Below are 22,668 nucleotides of genomic sequence, written 5' to 3' on the forward strand. Positions count from 1 at the left end.
TCTCCATCATTCTATCAACAGACAGCACTCTGACTGATGTGGAGCTACTGTTCTCCATCATTCTATCAGCAGACAGCACTCTGATGTGGAGCTACTGCTCTCCATCATTCTATCAGCAGACAGCACTGACTGATGTGTAGCTACTGTTCTCCATCATTCTATCAGCAGACAGCACTGACTGATATGTAGCTACTGTTCTCCATCATTCTATCAGCAGACAGCACTGACTGATGTGTAGCTACTGTTCTCCATCATTCTATCAGCAGACAGCACTGACTGATATGTAGCTACTGTTCTCCATCATTCTATCAGCAGACAGCACTACTGTTCTCCATCATTCTATCAGCAGACAGCACTCTGACTGATGTGTAGCTACTGTTCTCCATCATTCTATCAGCAGACAGCACTACTGTTCTCCATCATTCTATCAGCAGACAGCACTCTGACTGATATGGAGCTACTGTTCTCCATCATTCTATCAGCAGACAGCACTCTGACTGATGTGTAGCTACTGTTCTCCATCATTCTATCAGCAGACAGCACTCTGACTGATGTGTAGCTACTGTTCTCCATTATTCTATCAGCAGACAGCACTCTGACTGATGTGTAGCTACTGTTCTCCATCATTCTATCAGCAGACAGCGCTCTGACTGATGTGTAGCTACTGTTCTCCATCATTCTATCAGCAGACAGCACTGACTGATGTGTAGCTACTGTTCTCCATCATTCTATCAGCAGACAGCACTCTGACTGATGTGTAGCTACTGTTCTCCATCATTCTATCAGCAGACAGCGCTCTGACTGATGTGTAGCTACTGTTCTCCATCATTCTATCAGCAGACAGCACTGACTGATGTGTAGCTACTGTTCTCCATCATTCTATCAGCAGACAGCACTCTGACTGATGTGTAGCTACTGTTCTCCATCATTCTATCAGCAGACCGCACTCTGACTGATGTGTAGCTACTGTTCTCCATCATTCTATCAGCAGACAGCACTGACTGATGTGTAGCTACTGTTCTCCATCATTCTATCAGCAGACAGCACTCTGACTGATGTGTAGCTACTGTTCTCCACAGCTTTTTCATTGAAAGCTCATTTACTTGTGTGTCTGCCAGCCAAATAGTGTTACACTTCTGTTGTAAATTACGCTATTGTCTGATGAATGTGTTGTACTAATGTAGTGTCTGATGAAGGTGTTGTACTAATGTAGTGTCTGATGAAGGTGTTGTACTAATGTAGTGTCTGATGGTGTTGTACTAATGTAGTGTCTGATGAAGGTGTTGTACTAATGTAGTGTCTGAAGGTGTTGTACTAATGTAGTGTCTGATGGAGGTGTTGTACTAATGTAGTGTCTGATGGAGGTGTTGTACTAATGTAGTGTCTGATGATGGTGTTGTACCAATGTATTGTGTGATGGTGTTGTACTAATGTAGTGTCTGATGAAGGTGTTGTACTAATGTAGTGTCTGATGAAGGTGTTGTACTAATGTAGTGTCTGAAGGTGTTGTACTAATGTAGTGTCTGATGAAGGTGTTGTACTAATGTAGTGTCTGATGGAGGTGTTGTACTAATGTAGTGTCTGATGGAGGTGTTGTACTAATGTAGTGTCTGATGAAGGTGTTGTACTAATGTAGTGTCTGATGAAGGTGTTGTACTAATGTAGTGTCTGAAGGTGTTGTACTAATGTAGTGTCTGAAGGTGTTGTACTAATGTAGTGTCTGAAGGTGTTGTACTAATGTAGTGTCTGATGGAGGTGTTGTACTAATGTAGTGTCTGATGGAGGTGTTGTACTAATGTAGTGTCTGATGAAGGTGTTGTACTAATGTAGTGTCTGATGAAGGTGTTGTACTAATGTAGTGTCTGAAGGTGTTGTACTAATGTAGTGTCTGATGAAGGTGTTGTACTAATGTAGTGTCTGATGAAGGTGTTGTACTAATGTAGTGTCTGATGAAGGTGTTGTACTAATGTAGTGTCTGATGAAGGTGTTGTACTAATGTAGTGTCTGATGAAGGTGTTGTACTAATGTAGTGTCTGATGAAGGTGTTGTACTAATGTAGTGTCTGATGAAGGTGTTGTACTAATGTAGTGTCTGAAGGTGTTGTACTAATGTAGTGTCTGATGAAGGTGTTGTACTAATGTAGTGTCTGATGAAGGTGTTGTACTAATGTAGTGTCTGAAGGTGTTGTACTAATGTAGTGTCTAGAACTAGTTGCATGCCCCTGATCACTATTGAAGCAAAACAAACAAAGACTTTCAATATAAAACAGGTTCATGTCAACACACAGCTGGACTCACCTGCTCCCGTTTTCTCCTGTTGTGCCATTTACAAACAAACACGTGACTGTCTCAACTGTTCTGGGGAACTACGGTGAGCTTCATAATGTGACTGTCTCAACTGTTCTGGGGAACTACGGTGAGCTTCATAATGTGACTGTCTCAACTGTTCTGGGGAACTACGGTGAGCTTCATAATGTGACTGTCTCAACTGTTCTGGGGAACTACGATGAGCTTCATAATGTGACTGTCTCAACTGTTCTGGGGAACTACGGTGAGCTTCATAATGTGACAGTCTCAACTGTTCTGGGGAACTACGGTGAGCTTCATAATGTGACTGTCTCAACTGTTCTGGGGAACTACGGTGAGCTTCATAATGTGACTGTCTCAACTGTTCTGGGGAACTACGGTGAGCTTCATAATGTGACAGGCTCAACTGTTCTGGGGAACTACGGTGAGCTTCATAATGTGACTGTCTCAACTGTTCTGGGGAACTACGGTGAGCTTCATAATGTGACTGTCTCAACTGTTCTGGGGAACTACGGTGAGCTTCATAATGTGACTGTCTCAACTGTTCTGGGGAACTACGGTGAGCTTCATAATGTGACTGGCTCAACGGTTCTGGGGAACTACGGTGAGCTTCATAATGTGACTGGCTCAACTGTTCTGGGGAACTACGGTGAGCTTCATAATGTGACAGGCTCAACTGTTCTGGGGAACTACGGTGAGCTTCATAATGTACAATAATGTGACTGTCTCAACTGTTCTGGGGAACTACGGTGAGCTTCATAATGTGACTGTCTCAACTGTTCTGGGGAACGACGGTGAGCTTCATAATGTGACTGTCTCAACTGTTCTGGGGAACTACGGTGAGCTTCATAATGTGACTGTCTCAACTGTTCTGGGGAACTACGGTGAGCTTCATAATGTGACAGGCTCAACTGTTCTGGGGAACTACAGTGAGCTTCATAATGTGACTGTCTCAACGGTTCTGGGGAACTACGGTGAGCTTCATAATGTGACTGTCTCAACTGTTCTGGGGAACTACGGTGAGCTTCATAATGTGACTGTCTCAACGGTTCTGGGGAACTACGGTGAGCTTCATAATGTGACAGGCTCAACTGTTCTGGGGAACTACGGTGAGCTCCATAATGTGACAGGTGAAATGATCAATGCGATCATCTTCCTCTCCTAACGAATTGCACAAGTTGACTGCAGGTTTTACTTAAGTAGCCACAAATATAAAGATGTATTGAAACACTTCAACTTCCAGTATTAACATCATCCTATCACTAAAATAAGTACAAAAGCACAGACTGACCGGCCTGCTCTGCACTAATACTATGGCTGAACATGCTGTAGATGACGAAAGTGGAGACATGGAGAATAGTTCTGTATTGAAAAACTTCCCCAAAATATTTTACAAACGGTATTGAAAAACCAATCTTTGGCCATTTCCAAATCCCCTGCTATACGGTATACCAGCCAAGCCTATAGGATGCCGTTTGGAACACAGTCCCAGAACAGCTGGCTTGTCTGCGGAGAATACCCAGATCATGTGCTCAATTTGAATAGTTATAATGGCTGAATGATTTCCTGTGAATGCAGTAGTGATTAGAGTGGTAATATAGGAAAGGGAGGTTTATTAATGGTTTCTCCTGTCAGGCTGAAGACTTTGACCTAACGGAGATTCTGAAGAAGAAGGAAGAGATTGCTGAGACCAGAAACACTCTTTTCCATGAAATCGGTCAAGAAAGAAAAGAATATGTACGTTACATGTTCCAACATCTTTCTGTCATTCTAATTCTGTTATATGTTCTGTCATTCTAATTCTGTCATATGTTCTGTCATTCTAATTCTGTTATATGTTCTGTCATTCTAATTCTGTCATATGTTCTGTCATTCTAATTCTGTTATATGTTCTGTCATTCTAATTCTGTCATATGTTCTGTCATTCTAATTCTGTTATATGTTCTGTCATTCTAATTCTGTCATATGTTCTGTCATTCTAATTCTGTCATATGTTCTGTCATTCTAATTCTGTTATATGTTCTGTCATTCTAATTCTGTCATATGTTCTGTCATTCTAATTCTGTCATATGTTCTGTCATTCTAATTCTGGCATTCTAATTCTGGCATTCTAATTCTGTCATATGTTCTGTCATTCTAATTCTGTCATATGTTCTGTCATTCTAATTCTGTCATATGTTCTGTCATTCTAATTCTGTCATATGTTCTGTCATTCTAATTCTGTCATATGTTCTGTCATTCTAATTCTGTCATTTATATGTTCTGTCATTCTAATTCTGTCATATGTTCTGTCATTCTAATTCTGTCATATGTTCTGTCATATGTTCTGTCATTCTAATTCTGTCATTCTAATTCTGGCATATGTTCTGTCATTCTAATTCTGTCATTCTAATTCTGGCATATGTTCTGTCATTCTAATTCTGTCATTCTAATTCTGTCATATGTTCTGTCATTCTAATTATGCCATATGTTCTGTCATATGTTCTGTCATTCTAATTCTGTCATTCTAATTATGCCATATGTTCTGTCATATGTTCTGTCATTCTAATTCTGTCATTCTAATTCTGCCATATGTTCTGTCATTCTAATTCTGGCATTTTAATTCTGTCATTCTAATTCTGTCATATGTTCTGTCATTCTAATTCTGTCATATGTTCTGTCATTCTAATTCTGTCATATGTTCTGTCATTCTAATTCTGTCATATGTTCTGTCATATGTTCTGTCATTCTAATTCTGTCATATGTTCTGTCATTCTAATTCTGTCATATGTTCTGTCATATGTTCTGTCATTCTAGTTATGCCATATGTTCTGTCATATGCTCTGTCATTCTAATTCTGTCATTCTAATTCTGGCATATGTTCTGTCATTCTAATTCTGGCATATGTTCTGTCATTCTAATTCTGGCATATGTTCTGTCATTCTAATTCTGGCATATGTTCTGTCATTCTAATTCTGGCATATGTTCTGTCATTCTAATTATGCCATATGTTCTGTCATATGTTCTGTCATTGTAATTCTGTGTTCCAACTAAGTCCAGGAACACTTCCACAATGTGTAAGTTCCACTCATCACACCCCTCCCTAATAGCTGTGTCATGTTTGTGTTGTAGAAGAAGCTCAGTGCTCTGGCTGAAGGCTGCTGTCCTGAGCTCCCCCTGCTCTACCCTGAGGCAGACATCCACAGCCACATGGTGAGACACAACCTGAGTCCTGACTGATCCAACTATACCTCTGTACAAGACCATATGGAAACCAGGACATGGTCACATTGTGCTGCAGTTCTGTCTCCTAGTGGAGATCTGTGAATGTGTCCAGTATTATTTCACTGTGTTCCTAATTACCATGTTCTCATCATGTATGTATTATTAGCAGCACCTACGTAATTCACAGATGTGAGTATGATGACCACAACCGTGTGTGTGTGTGTGCAGAGCTCTGGAGGTCTGGTGGTGAAGAGTCTGGACAGGGACATGTTTGACGCTGAGCCCATGAAGGAGCTGAGTGGACGCAGGCCTCTGGTCTGTACTGAGTTCCAGGGACAGAGGGTCATACTCAAGGTAACCCCTTTTTCACACACCTTTTTAGGTCTACGTCCCAAATAGCACCCTATTCTCTATATAGTGCACTACTTTTGACTAGGGCCCCATAGCGCTCTGGTTAAAAGTAGTGCACTATATATGGAATAGGGTGCCATATGGGAGTTAGAGTTCCACATTTACACAATGTTTTTAACCTGTAAGGCTGTCAGGCCGAAATGTGAGCAAACATTTTGAAACAGAATGATTGTTCTTTTTGAACATGTTCAGGTATTACTGTTCCTGTTTAAAGACGTTTTGATCTCGTTTAGTGCCAACTGAAACACCCCGGTCTTTTGACAGGGGTTTAGTTGTTATCCTTATTGGTGGTTTGTGTCTGGTTTCCCTGTCAGAGTTACACTGTGAATGAGGAGGCAGAGGCCAGAGTGTTGGAGAGAACCACCCAGTTTCACAGAACCAGGACTCAGCGGGAGAGTCAGACTGACACTGGAATACTCCCTCTTCTGGCACTGTTCTTTGGCAAGGTACTGCTCACTCAGCTTCCCTGTCCCGACCCAGTCACTAAGCTTCATATGTCTTCCTGTCTTACAAGCCACATGTTTCATGATCTGAGGAACTTGACTTAAAGACATGTTTATGCATGATCTGAAAATGCGGTCGGAGGCTTCGTATGGAGGGTGTGATGTAATTGCGGAGCCTCCTGATGAGGCGTGCAGAGGCCAAGTCGAGCTCTGTACCGCATCGCCGTGAGCCTCCCAAATTTTGTAACAATGCAGAGGGCTCTGTTTAGCTCTGCGTTGACATGATTGGTTGACAGTAGGTGGGGGTGTAACGTCCTGTGTAAACACACACACTTCCTTCACAACAGCTCTGCTCCCCTAAGCGTGGGACGTATGAAAGCCCTGAAGTCTGTGGAGGCATCATCGTAGTGAATGTTGTACAACCACTTCAGATGTCTGATTGACCAGGCAGAACATTTTAGAGAGGTCGTGTTCTCCATTTGTCATGATGTCACTATGAACCCTTCTCTTCCAGTCAGACCCTCTTGCCTATGTGATGGTGCCATACTTCCCCAATGGAAGTCTCTGGGCTGTTCAGGCTGCCAAACCCCTAACAACCTCAGTGAGTTCTCTCAACTACCTTCCTCATATTTCACGTTTAGAGTTACAAAACTCTCCCAAAATTCCCAGGTTTCCAGAAATTTCAGTTGGAGGATTCCCCTTCTTCCAACAGAGTTTTCTGGAAAATCGGGCAGTTTTGGAACCTTATTCACATGCCCTTGTTTTGTAGTAGTAGTATAACACATTGACCTACTGTCCTGTCTCTCCCATCAGGAGACTGGTAGTATAACACATTGACCTACTGTCCTGTCTCTCCCATCAGGGGACTGGCTGTATAACACATTGACCTACTGTCCTGTCTCTCCCATCAGGAGACTGGTAGTATAACACATTGACCTACTGTCCTGTCTCTCCCATCAGGAGACTGGTAGTATAACACATTGACCTACTGTCCTGTCTCTCCCATCAGGAGACTGGTAGTATAACACATTGACCTACTGTCCTGTCTCTCCCATCAGGGGACTGGCTGTATAACACATTGACCTACTGTCCTGTCTCTCCCATCAGGAGACTGGTAGTATAACACATTGACCTACTGTCCTGTCTCTCCCATCAGGAGACTGGTAGTATAACACATTGACCTACTGTCCTGTCTCTCCCATCAGGAGACTGGTAGTATAACACATTGACCTCCTGTCCTGTCTCTCCCATCAGGAGACTGGCTGTATAACACATTGACCTACTGTCCTGTCTCTCCCATCAGGAGACTGGCTGTATAACACATTGACCTACTGTCCTGTCTCTCCCATCAGGAGACTGGTAGTATAACATATTGACCTACTGTCCTGTCTCTCCCATCAGGGGACTGGCTGTATAACACATTGACCTACTGTCCTGTCTCTCCCATCAGGAGACTGGTAGTATAACACATTGACCTACTGTCCTGTCTCTCCCATCAGGAGACTGGTAGTATAACACATTGACCTACTGTCCTGTCTCTCCCATCAGGAGACTGTGAAGGTGATGAGAGGCGTGGCCAGGGGCCTCGAGGCCCTCCACGCTGCAGGCGTCACCCATGCCTCCCTCAACCCCAACAACGTCTTCATCCTCCACCGACACCAAGGCATGGTGGGAGACTACGACTTCATAAAGACTCCTGTGAGTAGCCTTTTCTCCATCCTAACGTGGAAGCTAAAGAAACGCACACCTGTTTAGGAGAGGTGCTGGCTAGAGGAGTAGAACACCTGTTTAGGAGAGGTGCTGGCTAGAGGAGTAGAACACCTGTTTAGGAGAGGTGCTGGCTAGAGGAGTAGAACACCTGTTTAGGAGAGGTGCTGGCTAGAGGAGTAGAACACCTGTTTAGGAGAGGTGCTGGCTGGCGGAGTAGAACACCTGTTTAGGCGAGGTGCTGGCTAGAGGACTAGAACACCTGTTTAGGAGAGGTGCTGGCTAGCGGAGTAGAACACCTGTTTAGGAGAGGTGCTGGCTAGAGGAGTAGAACACCTGTTTAGGAGAGGTGCTGGCTAGAGGAGTAGAACACCTGTTTAGGAGAGGTGCTGGCTAGAGGAGTAGAACACCTGTTTAGGAGAGGTGCTGGCTAGAGGAGTAGAACACCTGTTTAGGAGAGGTGCTGGCTAGAGGAGTAGAACACCTGTTTAGGCGAGGTGCTGGCTAGCGGAGTAGAACACCTGTTTAGGAGAGGTGCTGGCTGGCGGAGTAGAACACCTGTTTAGGAGAGGTGCTGGCTGGCGGAGTAGAACACCTGTTTAGGAGAGGTGCTGGCTGGCGGAGTAGAACACCTGTTTAGGCGAGGTGCTGGCTAGAGGACTAGAACACCTGTTTAGGAGAGGTGCTGGCTAGCGGAGTAGAACACCTGTTTAGGAGAGGTGCTGGCTAGCGGAGTAGAACACCTGTTTAGGAGAGGTGCTGGCTAGGGGAGTAGAACACCTGTTTAGGAGAGGTGCTGGCTAGAGGAGTAGAACACCTGTTTAGGAGAGGTGCTGGCTAGAGGAGTAGAACACCTGTTTAGGAGAGGTGCTGGCTAGAGGAGTAGAACACCTGTTTAGGAGAGGTGCTGGCTAGAGGAGTAGAACACCTGTTTAGGAGAGGTGCTGGCTAGAGGAGTAGAACACCTGTTTAGGAGAGGTGCTGGCTAGAGGAGTAGAACACCTGTTTAGGCGAGGTGCTGGCTAGCGGAGTAGAACACCTGTTTAGGAGAGGTGCTGGCTAGCGGAGTAGAACACCTGTTTAGGAGAGGTGCTGGCTGGCGGAGTAGAACACCTGTTTAGGAGAGGTGCTGGCTGGCGGAGTAGAACACCTGTTTAGGAGAGGTGCTGGCTGGCGGAGTAGAACACCTGTTTAGGCGAGATGCTGGCTAGAGGACTAGAACACCTGTTTAGGAGAGGTGCTGGCTAGCGGAGTAGAACACCTGTTTAGGAGAGGTGCTGGCTAGCGGAGTAGAACACCTGTTTAGGAGAGGTGCTGGCTAGAGGAGTAGAACACCTGTTTAGGAGAGGTGCTGGCTAGAGGAGTAGAACACCTGTTTAGGAGAGGTGCTGGCTAGAGGAGTAGAACACCTGTTTAGGAGAGGTGCTGGCTAGAGGAGTAGAACACCTGTTTAGGAGAGGTGCTGGCTAGAGGAGTAGAACACCTGTTTAGGCGAGGTGCTGGCTAGCGGAGTAGAACACCTGTTTAGGAGAGGTGCTGGCTGGCGGAGTAGAACACCTGTTTAGGAGAGGTGCTGGCTGGCGGAGTAGAACACCTGTTTAGGAGAGGTGCTGGCTGGCGGAGTAGAACACCTGTTTAGGCGAGGTGCTGGCTAGAGGACTAGAACACCTGTTTAGGAGAGGTGCTGGCTAGCGGAGTAGAACACCTGTTTAGGAGAGGTGCTGGCTAGCGGAGTAGAACACCTGTTTAGGAGAGGTGCAGGCTAGGGGAGTAGAACACCTGTTTAGGAGAGGTGCTGGCTAGAGGAGTAGAACACCTGTTTAGGAGAGGTGCTGGCTAGAGGAGTAGAACACCTGTTTAGGAGAGGTGCTGGCTAGAGGAGTAGAACACCTGTTTAGGAGAGGTGCTGGCTAGAGGAGTAGAACACCTGTTTAGGAGAGGTGCTGGCTAGAGGAGTAGAACACCTGTTTAGGAGAGGTGCTGGCTAGAGGAGTAGAACACCTGTTTAGGCGAGGTGCTGGCTAGCGGAGTAGAACACCTGTTTAGGAGAGGTGCTGGCTGGCGGAGTAGAACACCTGTTTAGGAGAGGTGCTGGCTGGCGGAGTAGAACACCTGTTTAGGAGAGGTGCTGGCTGGCGGAGTAGAACACCTGTTTAGGAGAGGTGCTGGCTGGCGGAGTAGAACACCTGTTTAGGAGAGGTGCTGGCTAGAGGACTAGAACACCTGTTTAGGAGAGGTGCTGGCTAGCGGAGTAGAACACCTGTTTAGGAGAGGTGCTGGCTAGCGGAGTAGAACACCTGTTTAGGAGAGGTGCTGGCTAGAGGAGTAGAACACCTGTTTAGGAGAGGTGTTGGCTAGAGGAGTAGAACACCTGTTTAGGAGAGGTGCTGGCTAGAGGAGTAGAACACCTGTTTAGGAGAGGTGCTGGCTAGAGGAGTAGAACACCTGTTTAGGAGAGGTGCTGGCTAGAGGAGTAGAACACCTGTTTAGGAGAGGTGCTGGCTAGAGGAGTAGAACACCTGTTTAGGAGAGGTGCTGGCTAGAGGAGTAGAACACCTGTTTAGGAGAGGTGCTGGCTAGAGGAGTAGAACACCTGTTTAGGAGAGGTGCTGGCTAGAGGAGTAGAACACCTGTTTAGGAGAGGTGCTGGCTAGAGGAGTAGAACACCTGTTTAGGAGAGGTGCTGGCTAGAGGAGTAGAACACCTGTTTAGGAGAGGTGCTGGCTAGAGGAGTAGAACACCTGTTTAGGAGAGGTGCTGGCTAGCGGAGTAGAACACCTGTTTAGGAGAGGTGCTGGCTAGAGGAGTAGAACACCTGTTTAGGAGAGGTGCTGGCTAGAGGAGTAGAACACCTGTTTAGGAGAGGTGCTGGCTAGAGGAGTAGAACACCTGTTTAGGAGAGGTGCTGGCTAGAGGAGTAGAACACCTGTTTAGGAGAGGTGCTGGCTAGAGGAGTAGAACACCTGTTTAGGAGAGGTGCTGGCTAAACGGAGTAGAACACCTGTTTAGGAGAGGTGCTGGCTAGAGGAGTAGAACACCTGTTTAGGAGAGGTGCTGGCTAGCGGAGTAGAACACCTGTTTAGGAGAGGTGCTGGCTAGCGGAGTAGAACACCTGTTTAGGAGAGGTGCTGGCTAGCGGAGTAGAACACCTGTTTAGGAGAGGTGCTGGCTAAGCGGAGTAGAACACCTGTTTATGAGAGGTGCTGGCTAGCGGAGTAGAACACCTGTTTAGGAGAGGTGCTGGCTAAGCGGAGTAGAACACCTGTTTAGGAGAGGTGCTGGCTAGCGGAGTAGAACACCTGTTTAGGAGAGGTGCTGGCTAAGCGGAGTAGAACACCTGTTTAGGAGAGGTGCTGGCTAGCGGAGTAGAACACTTCAAATTAAAGGAAAATTGCACACTAGGAGCTCAGATGTAATAACCTAATATCCAACGTTTCAACAGACAACTGTCTTCATCAGGGTATAATGACAGACACTGCGGGGTGACTCGTTTATATAGTGTCAACGGACACACACACAGGTGTCTGTAATCATGGCCGGGTGTGGCCTGATCATTGGTTAATTCTCAGATATAAAAAATAACATACATAAAACATGAATGGACAGCACAACCCTAATTTACCACATCTCTCTCATCAAACAGAAACAACTGTTTTCCCCCTCCATTTTAAATACACTATCTCATGTACCTTGGTTTCTTTTACACCTGTCTGAATGAGCGCTACGTATGGTTGTTTCATGGTTGTACCTACCATGTCGGTTCCAGGTACAGAGGGCAGTGGACAGTGGGATGGTGGCCGGCTCTATCAGCCTGGTGGCCCCGGAGCTCCGTCAGACACAAGGCACACCTCCTACTCCAGCCTGTGACATGTACTCCTACGGCTGCCTGCTGTTCTGGGTAAAACGCCTTCATGTTGCCCTCTCTGTAGATCAGCCCAGGTCTCTGTATAACACAAGATGGATGGCTCTATAGCTCGTGGTCAAGCAGCTTTGGGACAGAGTGGAATACAGCAGTAATTGATATGTATTTTAAGGGGTTTCAGGGGAACTCTGACATGTCATACGGGAGAAATCATTAGCAGAAGTTAATGATAACATTGAATATTCATCCGGAGAGACTCTAGGAGATGTGAACAATAGACTTGTTGAAAAGAAGCTCTCCGTAAGCAGTTGGGTCCATACCATTTATTTTTTGGCATCAACAACTCTGTCTGCAGCTGCATGCCCCAGGGTTCAACGGGGATCTGGATAGTGGCAGCAGACTGGCCCTGGATATCAGCGGAGTGAAACTGGTCAGTAACCCTGGTGGCCTTTTCATGTTTCAATTCATTTAGAATGCATTTTATTTTTGCTCCCAAAGTGCAGGTCAGTTTTAATTAGGAGAATAATGACATGTCATTTTTAACTCGTTTTCCATTGAAAGACAGTCACAAAGTGCTTAAAGGATGTTGTGTGTCCTCTTGTCCAGGAGGACAAACTCCAAGCCCTGCTGTCTAAGCTGCTGGTGTGTGTTGGAAGACTGACTGCTGCTGAGACCCTGGTTGATGACTACTTCCTGTCTGACCAGTAACCAGGCAACTGGTACATACTGGGATAGTTTGGTTGACAGTTTGACTTTAATACTAGCCTGGGTAACGTCTGTTTAGCTAACATTCCACTCCGTGACATGCCAAATATGCTTTACCAGTTCCCAGACTACTTCAATACTACAATGTTTTGTTGATCTCCCAATATAAAAGCACAATATATTTGTCAGTCTGCTGATGTAAAAGCACAGTATCATGTTGTTTAGCTGTATATTATTTTCCTTTTTTTAAATGTTCTGTTCAGTAACTAGGTGATGTTGGAGTACCCTGTCTTGCAGTTGTCACTTTCTAGAGGAATTAAAAGACACGTTCTGAGATGGACCTGGTCTGTATGGACCTGATCTGTATGGACCTGGTCTCATTTAGAACTCAAAGGGAACCACCACCAGCACAATGCTTTCGGTTCTAAGAAGTTAAGAGTTTTTGCTGCTGTGTACTCTTTAACACTAGTTCTGTGCTCTGTTGCTGACTGTCTCCTGACTTGCCTGATCGGGATGTTGTCAGCATCAATCTACTGTAAAATCTCTGAAAATCCCTTGGAAAACGCTCCCCTGAGAAAATTGTTATCATTACATGTTTTCTCACCCTTCACTGGTTGAAAACTATGGTCAGATTTTTGTGCCCCCTACGTGCCCCTATTTTACAGAACTGCGGGTTGATGGTTTTGCACACTCTCTAAATGTCCTTTTGATTTGGAGAGATTCATTAGAAGTTGGGCTTTTTTTGTTGTTTATTTTCCATCTGTAAAAACACAATGTTCATATTGTATTTTTGCCTCATTCTCATCATTTAATTTCATATCCTCATCATTTAATTTCATATCCTCATCATTTAATTTCATATCCAAACTGCTGGAGTAAAAATACTAAAGATGTTTTGCTTCAATGCCTCATTACATATGGAGCCAGATGTGTATATGGGCTTGTCCTTATCTGGGGATGACTTCCTTAATCTTTGTTGTTCTGATGTGGAACATCAGGCTTCCATGAGAGAGGACTACTGCTGCCCATCTTCTGCCTGTCTGGGAATGGTTACTTCCTTAATCCTTGTTGTTCTGATGTGGAACATCAGGCTTCCATGAGAGAGGACTACTGCTGCCCATCTTCTGCCTGTCTGGGAGGGTTTTCCATGACAGTTAATGGCTCATCAATTTGGGGAGGATCTGTAAGAGTGGTGTCACTGGTTGGAGAATGACCTGTCTGCATTAGGGCTTGTGAGAGATTTATCCAGAGGTCTTCTTTTCCTTCAGGACTGGTGGTGGTCTATCCTTTGAGGAGACTTGCCTTGAAATTGATAGATAAATTATTCATGAGAAATAATGGCTGTCCATTGGGAGTGGTTCTTTACAAAACCTTACCTAACTATAATTTGATTCCCTTTTGCCTAGTGGGTGGCTGATTGAATCTTATGTGGTAGAAGTCGCTATTTTACATATGGTCAACTTTGAACTTGTCCCAAGTAATGGCTGTTACAGTTTAGCATATGCTCTTATCCAGAGCAATTAGGATTAAGTTCCTTGCTCAAGGGTACATCGACAGATTCTTCACCTAGTCTGCTTAGAGATTTGAAATCCAGCGATCTTTCGGGTTACTGGCCCAATGCTCTTAACCGCTAGGCTACCTGCTGCCCTGTTGGTTTATGTAGGAGTCTCAGGACGTTGTTGTGATTCAGTGTTTGGAAGAGGCACTATCCCCCCGAAAGATGCATCGTTCTAATAAACTTCACTTTGTAATAGGAAGGGCTGATGGAGGAAGATGAACAGACAGTTCAGGTAAACACCACTTTTTACTGTTAGGACTTGTCTGACTGTTTTAAAATACACTTCTCGTCCCCTTTTAGTGTTTTAAACTAACAGAAATAAATTCTCATACACCAGAACCACTGGGACATATTTTTCATAAACACATTTTAATGCAAAATGAACAAATCAACCATCAGTCGATTCAAGATGAGCATCAGCGGTTTTCTAGTGGAAAAACCATTGAAGAGCTTGTCAGGCAAGCAGTTATCTCAAAGTGGGCACTCTTTTTAAATGAAACGTTAAAACTATAAATCCTCTTCAAGCCATTGTCCCTGCCTGGACTCTGGCAGTTGTACAGCAATCTCTCTTATGGACAGATCAATTTAGGTGACCAGGGGACTGGATGAAAAGCATGCTGTGATCGTATCTGTGATCACTGTGACCTCACTCACACATGTCCTCCTGACGCATTAGGTTACCACTCTGGTTAATAATACTCGGTTGTAATACTCTGCTATCCAGATTGGTGTCAGTGATTAGTAAAATAACATACAGTCTAGGGTATAGCTGTAGACAGACTTGCCTCATCAAACTTATGTGATGTTTTTACTATGCAAATTCTCTAAATAATGTTATGGTGATCACTGGAAGTAATGAACCTGCTTTGCTGCTTTCTCTAGCTGCTTGGCATGCATCCAAAATGGCACCTTATTCCTTACATAGTGCACTACAATCAAATCAAATTTATTTATATAGCCCTTCGTACATCAGCTGATATCTCAAAGTGCTGTACAGAAACCCAGCCTAAAACCCCAAACAGCAAGCAATGCAGGTGTAGAAGCACGGTGGCTAGGAAAAACTCCCTAGAAAGGCCAAAACCTAGGAAGAAACATAGAGAGGAACCAGGCTATGAGGGATGGCCAGTCCTCTTCTGGCTGTGCTGGGTGGAGATTATAACAGAACATGGCCAAGGTGTTTAAATGTTCATAAATGACCAGCAAGGTCAAATAATAATAATCACAGTAGTTGTCGAGGGTGCAGCAAGTCAGCACCTCAGGAGTAAATGTCAGTTGGCTTTTCATAGCCGATCATTAAGAGTATCTCTACCACTCCTGCTGTCTCTAGAGAGTTGAAAACAGCAGTTCTGGGACAGGTAGCACGTCCGGTGAACAGGTGAGGATTCCATAGCCGCAGGCAGAACAGTTGAAACTGGAGCAGCAGCACGGCCAGGTGGACTGGGAACAGCAAGGAGTCATCATGCCAGGTAGTCCTGAGGCATGGTCCTAGGGCTCAGGTCCTCGGAGAGAGAGAATTAGAGAGAGCATACTTAAATTCACACAGGACACCGGTTAAGACAGGAGAAGTACTCCAGATATAACAAACTGACCCCCCCCCCCCAAGTACTGGAGGCTGAGACAGGAGGGGTCAGGAGACACTGTGGCCCCATCCGATGATACCCCCGGACAAGGCCAAACAGGAAGGATATAACCCCACCCACTTTCCCAAAGCACATCCCCCACACCACTAGAGGGATATCTTCAACCACCAACTTACCATCCTGAGACAAGGCAGAGTATAGCCCACAAATATCTACAATGGCACCCTATTCCTTACATAGTGCACTACAATGGGAATAGTGTGCTATGTGGGACGCTACCTTGGAGTTGATCCTCCCGCCGACACGTCCATCAATATTAACGGTGAATTATAATTACTGAAGACCACAAGAGCAAAGCAGCTAAACTCTTCTTAATTGCTGAAGGCCACAGGGGCAGAGCAGCTAAACTCCTCTCCTGTCTGACTAGATGCAGGGAAGTCAATCATGTGAGTGAAAAGATGGGAGAATGTTCTAGCTCAGAAAATGTATTATTGGTTTCTTCTGAGGTTTTTGCCGTATATTGATGACCATAAGATAAGTCTCAAAAGGATTGATTCACTGAATAGACTGGAGCCAACAAGTATTACTTAGATTATTATAAAAGGCATGTACATACATTTCAGCTTTCCATTTTTAATTAACTTTTCTAAAAACATAATTCCACTTTAACATCATGGGCTATTGTGTGTGTGTGGATCAGCGACACAATCTAAATGGAATCCATTTTAATTTTGGGCTATACACAAAATGTAGAAAGTGCAGACTTTCTGAAGTATTCAGTACATGCTATCTGAATTCAGACCTTTCTGAAGTATTCAATACATGCTATCTGAATTCAGACCTTTCTGAAGTATTCAGTACATGCTATCTGAATTCAGACCTTTCTGAAGTATTCAGTACATGCTATCTGAATTCAGACCTTTCTGAAGTATTCAGTACATGTTATCTGAATTCAGACTTTCTGAAGTATTCAGTACATGCTATCTGAATTCAGACTTTCTGAAGTATTCAGTACATGTTATCTGAATTCAGACCTTTCTGAAGTATTCAGTACATGCTATCTGAATTCAGACCTTTCTGAAGTATTCAGTACATGCTATCTGAATTCAGACCTTTTTGAAGTATTCAGTACATGCTATCTGAATTCAGACTTTCTGAAGTATTCAGTACATGCTATCTGAATTCAGACTTTCTGAAGTATTCAGTACATGCTATCTGAATTCAGACTTTCTGAAGTATTCAGTACATGCTATCTGAATTCAGACCTTTCTGAAGTATTCAGTACATGCTATCTGAATTCAGACCTTTCTGAAGTATTCAGTACATGCTATCTGAATTCAGACCTTTCTGAAGTATTCAGTACATGCTATCTGAATTCAGACTTTCTGAAGTATTCAGTACATGCTATCTGAATTCAGACCTTTCGGAAGTATTCAGTACATGCTATCTGAATTCAGACCTTTCGGAAGTATTCAGTACATGCTATCTGAATTCAGACCTTTCGGAAGTATTCAGTACATGCTATCTGAATTCAGACCTTTCGGAAGTATTCAGTACATGCTATCTGAATTCAGACCTTTCGGAAGTATTCAGTACATGCTATCTGAATTCAGACTTGACTCTGGGCCCATCCATATTCCAACGAGCCTTTCAATGGAAGCACATTATTCAGACATGGACTTGCACTGGCATTGCTTATCATAACATAAATTGCAGTTGTCAGAGGTCGATAGCATGGTTGAGCAAAGTTTAGTGACTCATTACAAATATTTAGTTTCCTATCGATGTAATGCTCTTAACAAGTTTGTCTCTTCAAAGAGGATCATACTCGACCTACAGTTGATAAATGATTTATTCCGTGTGCGACATTATTCAATGACCGTCCATACATTTGATTACACACCCAAATAAAAGGTGTAGATGGCAATGACGCATTTCCTTACTTTAAATCTCAACATGAAATCAGCATTGTTCATGTCAAACACTGAAGACTAGTTAAGTAGGCATATATATATCTATATCCTGGTTTAACGTTTGGCAAAGTGCTATATTACCCATCCCTGAACTCTTTTCCTTGCAGTCTGAGGTGAACATTACTTATGTGTTCTTTTGGGCACTCCCCTCTCCTCCAAATGCGCTCCCTGCCACAGATATAAAACTCACAGGATGCTTGCTGCCAAACACAGTTGCGAGCACAGAACAGTCATTCAACGAAAAACCATCTCCAGTCTTCACAACATAAAGTGAGTAAAAAGCACTTTTCTATTGCTGACTATTTGCCTTTTTATAGACTTCCATGATTTTTGTAAAGTTGCTCTTGATTGAATTACTAAAGAAAATATTTGTCCTCTGGAAAACCTTGTTTTCTGCACATTCAAAATATAAGAGTTGGTTAATATTTTTTCAGTTGGTTATTAAAGATGATGGAATATTGTTTTGGATAACAAGGTGTCGTTGGCTTTATGGTTCATTTTATAAGTTATTACGCACAGTAGCAAATAAAAATAATTGCATTTTATTGGCTACAATATGAACTAAGGACAGGAGCGTAGTCACAGTGCATTTGTTTTCTAGTTTGTTTCTCTGCGCTTTTGTGTGTTTTAGATGCGCCCTAACGCAGCGATGTCTCTGGGTATGCTGGCCGTGTACTTGCTGATATGCATGTCCAATCTGATGGCCGCGTATCCATCCAAACCCGTCATTCCCGCAGAAGATGCGCCTGGCGAGGACTTCGCCAAGTACTTCTCTGCACTCAGACACTACATCAACCAAATCACTCGACAGCGGTGAGTTCTCCATCTGGTGATGGGAAGGTACAGCACATGATGAAGATTATTATTTGGAGTAAACAATGAAATGCATACATTAAACAAGATGTGCATTTGATCCCAGAAGATAACACTTGAAAAACACATTTCCAAAGTGGTTCTGATGCTTCTGTTTTTGTTGCCTTTCACAAAATATCTGTATTTCATATGAGGTTTAACTTTCTAAATGTTTTCCTTTTTATTTGTACTCGTTACCTCTTTCTCAGGTATGGGAAAAGATCCAGCCCTGATATGGTGTTCTCTGACCTGCTACAGAGGGAGAGCACAGAGAGCGTCCCACTAGCAAGCTATGGAAGGTGGGTGTAAAAACATACCGAGGATACCGATATACCTGTCCTCAGAATGATCAGCTTTAGACATCATCTTTCTGGGGGTGAGGATTAGTAGCCTAAATCTAATCCATTCTTGTTTCAAGTAGTTTCATACTGTCAGAGATGCTGTTCCTCATTGTTTATTGGGCCACTATAACCTATAGGCTATAGTATATTGTGCATTTGAGAGTAACAGACACAGCAATAGTCAATTACTTATTAGTCAATGGACCAATATAATAATGGACCAACGTTTATGAACACTTTGCTTGTTTCTCCTGACAGATATGAGGATCTACCGTTGTGGTGGTGAAGCCAGTGTATTATGGACTTCCATACCAGTCCCTTTCAACAACAACACACTGCCTGTTTGTCACAGCACCACAACAACACCACACTGCCTGTTGGTCACAGCACCACAACAACACCACAACAACACCACAACACCACCACACTGCCTGTTGGTCACCGACTCGACCTGGACTTTAATGGATATCTACAGCCTGCATGCAACCACCTCCCTGTCTGTCTGTCATAGTAGAAGTGTCCTGTACATATGTTACTTTCTCCTTTTGTGCATCACACTGTGTACTGTAAACCAAAATAAACATTTACTGGTTGGATCAAAATACATCATATAAAGTACCTTGGATCAATGTTTTAGAATGTGACTCTGTTTTTAAGTATATAAACAAGAAAATCCTAGGACTCCAGAATCAGAAAGTAAGCAAAGTGGTCTTTCTTAAAGAAAAACATTTTTTTTTTTTTAAACACTTATTGGATACTAGTTGTTCCTGCCACAACCAGGACGAGGACCTACACCTAGAACCAGTGCTGCACAGGGTTCTCTTTGTTCCCACAGGTTTTACTAAGATATACTGCCCTCTTCTGGACTGGCCTTAGTACCCTGACACCATTATACTCCAGCTTGGACTGTAGCCTTCAAACAGCTGTCTGGGGTGAGAGGTGAGAATAACAATCTATTCATTCTGTCCATTTATTTCAATGTGTAACATTGTTAATCTTTCACTGGTCTGTGTGGATTTCGATTGTGTACAATCGTTCTATATAACAGCACCTTGCCTAACGTGAAAACAGATTTTAAGGTGTAGAATCATTAAGTGGCCTGGGATCCCTATGGATCCCTGGTCAAAAGTAGTTCACTATGGAATAGGGTACAATTTGGGACACTGGCCTGGTTACCTCCAAAGGGACATGAGATAATGAGATCTGGTGCATGAACCCAGTTACCTAATCTCTGTCCTAAATGGCACCCTCTGTAGTGCACTATTTATTGCCTGGTAGGGTACCACTTGGGACTAGGTCCTGTTTTAGAAGATAGAACAGTCCCTGCATACTAATGGGTTCATTGTTCTAGAATGCTCAAATGTAACACAAGGTTATGTCCCAAATTGGCACCCTGTTCTCTATATTGTGGACTACTTTTGACCAGGGCTCAGTAGTGCACTATGTATGGAATAGGGTGCCAATTTGAGATGTAGACATACAGTAGGATTCTTTATGTTGACGGCCAGATAATCATATCAGGTCATATGTTATGTCTTTGGCTGTACTGAATAAATAGGCTACTCCTGTCTCTGGTTTTTAATGCTTATTTATTTCACAAGGAGTATGAATGTGTAACAGTGGCTAGTCATGTTGTGTAACTAGCATAGGGCCTTTACGTCCCAAATGGCACCCTATTCCCTATATAGTGCTCTACTTTTTACCAGGACCCATAGTGGGCTTTACTATATAGGGTGCCATTTGAGATGTTATGTGTGGGTTAAAACGGTTTGTGGAGCGCAGGAGACCCAGATGATCATAGTCGATGTCAAATGCAGAATCTATAATTTATGAAATAATTACTCCTATTGAAAACTATATAAACAGAAAAGAGCAAGTCTGAAGTTCTCACACCGATATCTGTAGTACGTTAAACGAGTGGGTGGGAACTACATTAACTAGCTCCTCGTCTCTAAAGTAGACTTCGAGATCAAGCGTCATTCGGCGGCATGTCTCCAGGACAGGAGTCGACTGTTGCGCGCAAGGAAAAGTAGCCTCGTCTGGGGTGCAGGGAACCTATGGAGACTTGAAAGTCTGACAGAAGGACACGGAGAACGTCAGGTAAAGTCATACATTTTTTTAATGACCATCTTCTTCGAAACCGCATGAGGGGCTTAGTGCCACGAAAAGGGGTTCAAATAGCGAAACGTAAGTCAGGTTAGCAATCCACTCACCAATCTGGCAACACTCGCTAGCTAGCTAACACTAGCTGGATCCAGTCAGGCTGGGACTCAGTTGATTGCTAGCAAGCTAATAATAACACGCTAGCTACCACTGCTAACCTAACAAAGAGCATATTTCTAGACTAGATTTGAACTAGTTGGCTAGCTAAGCCAGATATCCAGTTAGATTGTTATGCCACAAGTTATGACGTGGAATTGTGCCAAATGCTCCGCTGTTATTTTGTTTAGCTCTAAATAGCTCAAATACACATTTAGTTTAATTGACCATAAAAGTGGCTGTATTTGCTTGATACCTAACGGGACAGTTTACTAATAAAGTTAGCAAACCACTAGGAAGGTGTCCCATGCGACCTCTCATCTGCTCGGTCTCAGCCGAACGGGAAACCAAAAATGTCTGCACGTGTTCCGCAGCCCGCACAGGAAGCTAGCTGATAGTGTGTGTGCCTTACTCTAACGAGTTGTGTGTGTGCCTTACTCTAACGAGGTGTGAGTCCCAAATGTGTTATTTGGAGTGTAACTCGTGTGTTTGTGAGATATGTGTTGGCTTTCTGGAAGGTTCCACGTGTTGAGCTGTAAGGGTCAGACATGTTAGACACATTGAGAAAGAACACTCTAGTGTCAACAATGGAGAGAGTAGTCAAATGTCTTGCTTTGCATGGATCGGCCTTTTTTGTTGTTGGCTACGTGTAGTTAGTTACCCTATACATTATTCTGTCAGTGCCGGCTTGCTCACACAATGAGCCAATCATTTCACCACGACTTGGACGTTTCCATTGCCACAATGAATGATAAAACAGATTGTCCCATCTAACAACTTTGGATACCTCGTGGTGTCCCAAATGATACCCAATTCGCTACATAGTACACTAGGTGGCCTGGTCAAACGTGGCGTCACTGTACAGGGAAAGGGTTTCAGGTGGGACGGATGTCTTTTTATTTTTAATGCCTTTATTTGGGAGACGTGATCTGTTTTGGATCAACAATAAAACACAGACCAGAAATGGTCATGCCGAATTTGGACCTCTTCCTGTAATCAGTGTTTTTTTTTGTTGTTCTTCATTCCTGTGGTAGTGTTCAAATCCTTGTTTGCGTCTGAGGTTGAGCTATATACATCTTTCAACTTTAAAAAGCCTTATGAAATGGTGTAAAGCTGAGGGGGCGGTCCAGGAGACAGACGGGTGGCTTATTCAATGGAGTACAGTAGTACGATCCTTCAGATAGGAAAGCATACTTTTCTATTGAAATGGTCTGTAACATTACACTGAAGCACTCTCCTGAATAAGCCTCTGGTCTGACAGTGAAACCCATTCATCCCTGTAGCCTGCTGCTTATTATATGGGGTGGCAGGGTAGCCTAGTGGTTAGAGCGTTGGACTAGTAACCGGAAGTTCATATCCCCGAGCTGACATGGTACAAATCTGTCGTTCTGCCCCTGAACAGGCAGTTAACCCACTTTTCCTAGGCCGTCATTGAAAATAAGAGTTTGTTCTTAACTGCCTTCCCCA

The 22,668-nt window shown here is 43.7% G+C and overlaps 2 protein-coding genes and 1 pseudogene across 2 annotated transcripts in view; all 3 read left to right on the forward strand.

The window, feature by feature from the left end:
- The window catches only part of LOC139404950 (serine/threonine-protein kinase 31-like), a 28,563-nt gene extending 15,922 nt beyond the window's left edge, over window positions 1-12,641 (forward strand). The window contains exons 18-26 of the mRNA XM_071147497.1: window positions 3,942-4,043; window positions 5,418-5,498; window positions 5,739-5,864; window positions 6,236-6,367; window positions 6,879-6,965; window positions 7,913-8,062; window positions 11,838-11,969; window positions 12,289-12,363; window positions 12,540-12,641. Of these exons, the coding sequence (XP_071003598.1) occupies window positions 3,942-4,043; window positions 5,418-5,498; window positions 5,739-5,864; window positions 6,236-6,367; window positions 6,879-6,965; window positions 7,913-8,062; window positions 11,838-11,969; window positions 12,289-12,363; window positions 12,540-12,641 (987 nt within the window). The remainder of the gene's footprint in view (window positions 1-3,941; window positions 4,044-5,417; window positions 5,499-5,738; window positions 5,865-6,235; window positions 6,368-6,878; window positions 6,966-7,912; window positions 8,063-11,837; window positions 11,970-12,288; window positions 12,364-12,539) is intronic.
- Window positions 12,642-17,942: 5,301 nt separating this feature from the next.
- Window positions 17,943-19,416, forward strand: LOC139404944 (pro-neuropeptide Y-like; annotated as a pseudogene).
- A 1,507-nt stretch (window positions 19,417-20,923) lies between these two features.
- Window positions 20,924-22,668, forward strand: part of LOC139404945 (protein PALS2-like) — a 40,973-nt gene continuing 39,228 nt past the window's right edge. Inside the window, exon 1 of the mRNA XM_071147491.1 lies at window positions 20,924-21,042. The gene's annotated coding sequence lies outside the window, so the exon portion shown is untranslated. The remainder of the gene's footprint in view (window positions 21,043-22,668) is intronic.

Source organism: Oncorhynchus clarkii, unplaced genomic scaffold (genome assembly GCF_045791955.1).
Source record: "Oncorhynchus clarkii lewisi isolate Uvic-CL-2024 unplaced genomic scaffold, UVic_Ocla_1.0 unplaced_contig_10532_pilon_pilon, whole genome shotgun sequence".
NCBI classification, from domain to species: Eukaryota; Metazoa; Chordata; class Actinopteri; order Salmoniformes; family Salmonidae; genus Oncorhynchus; species Oncorhynchus clarkii.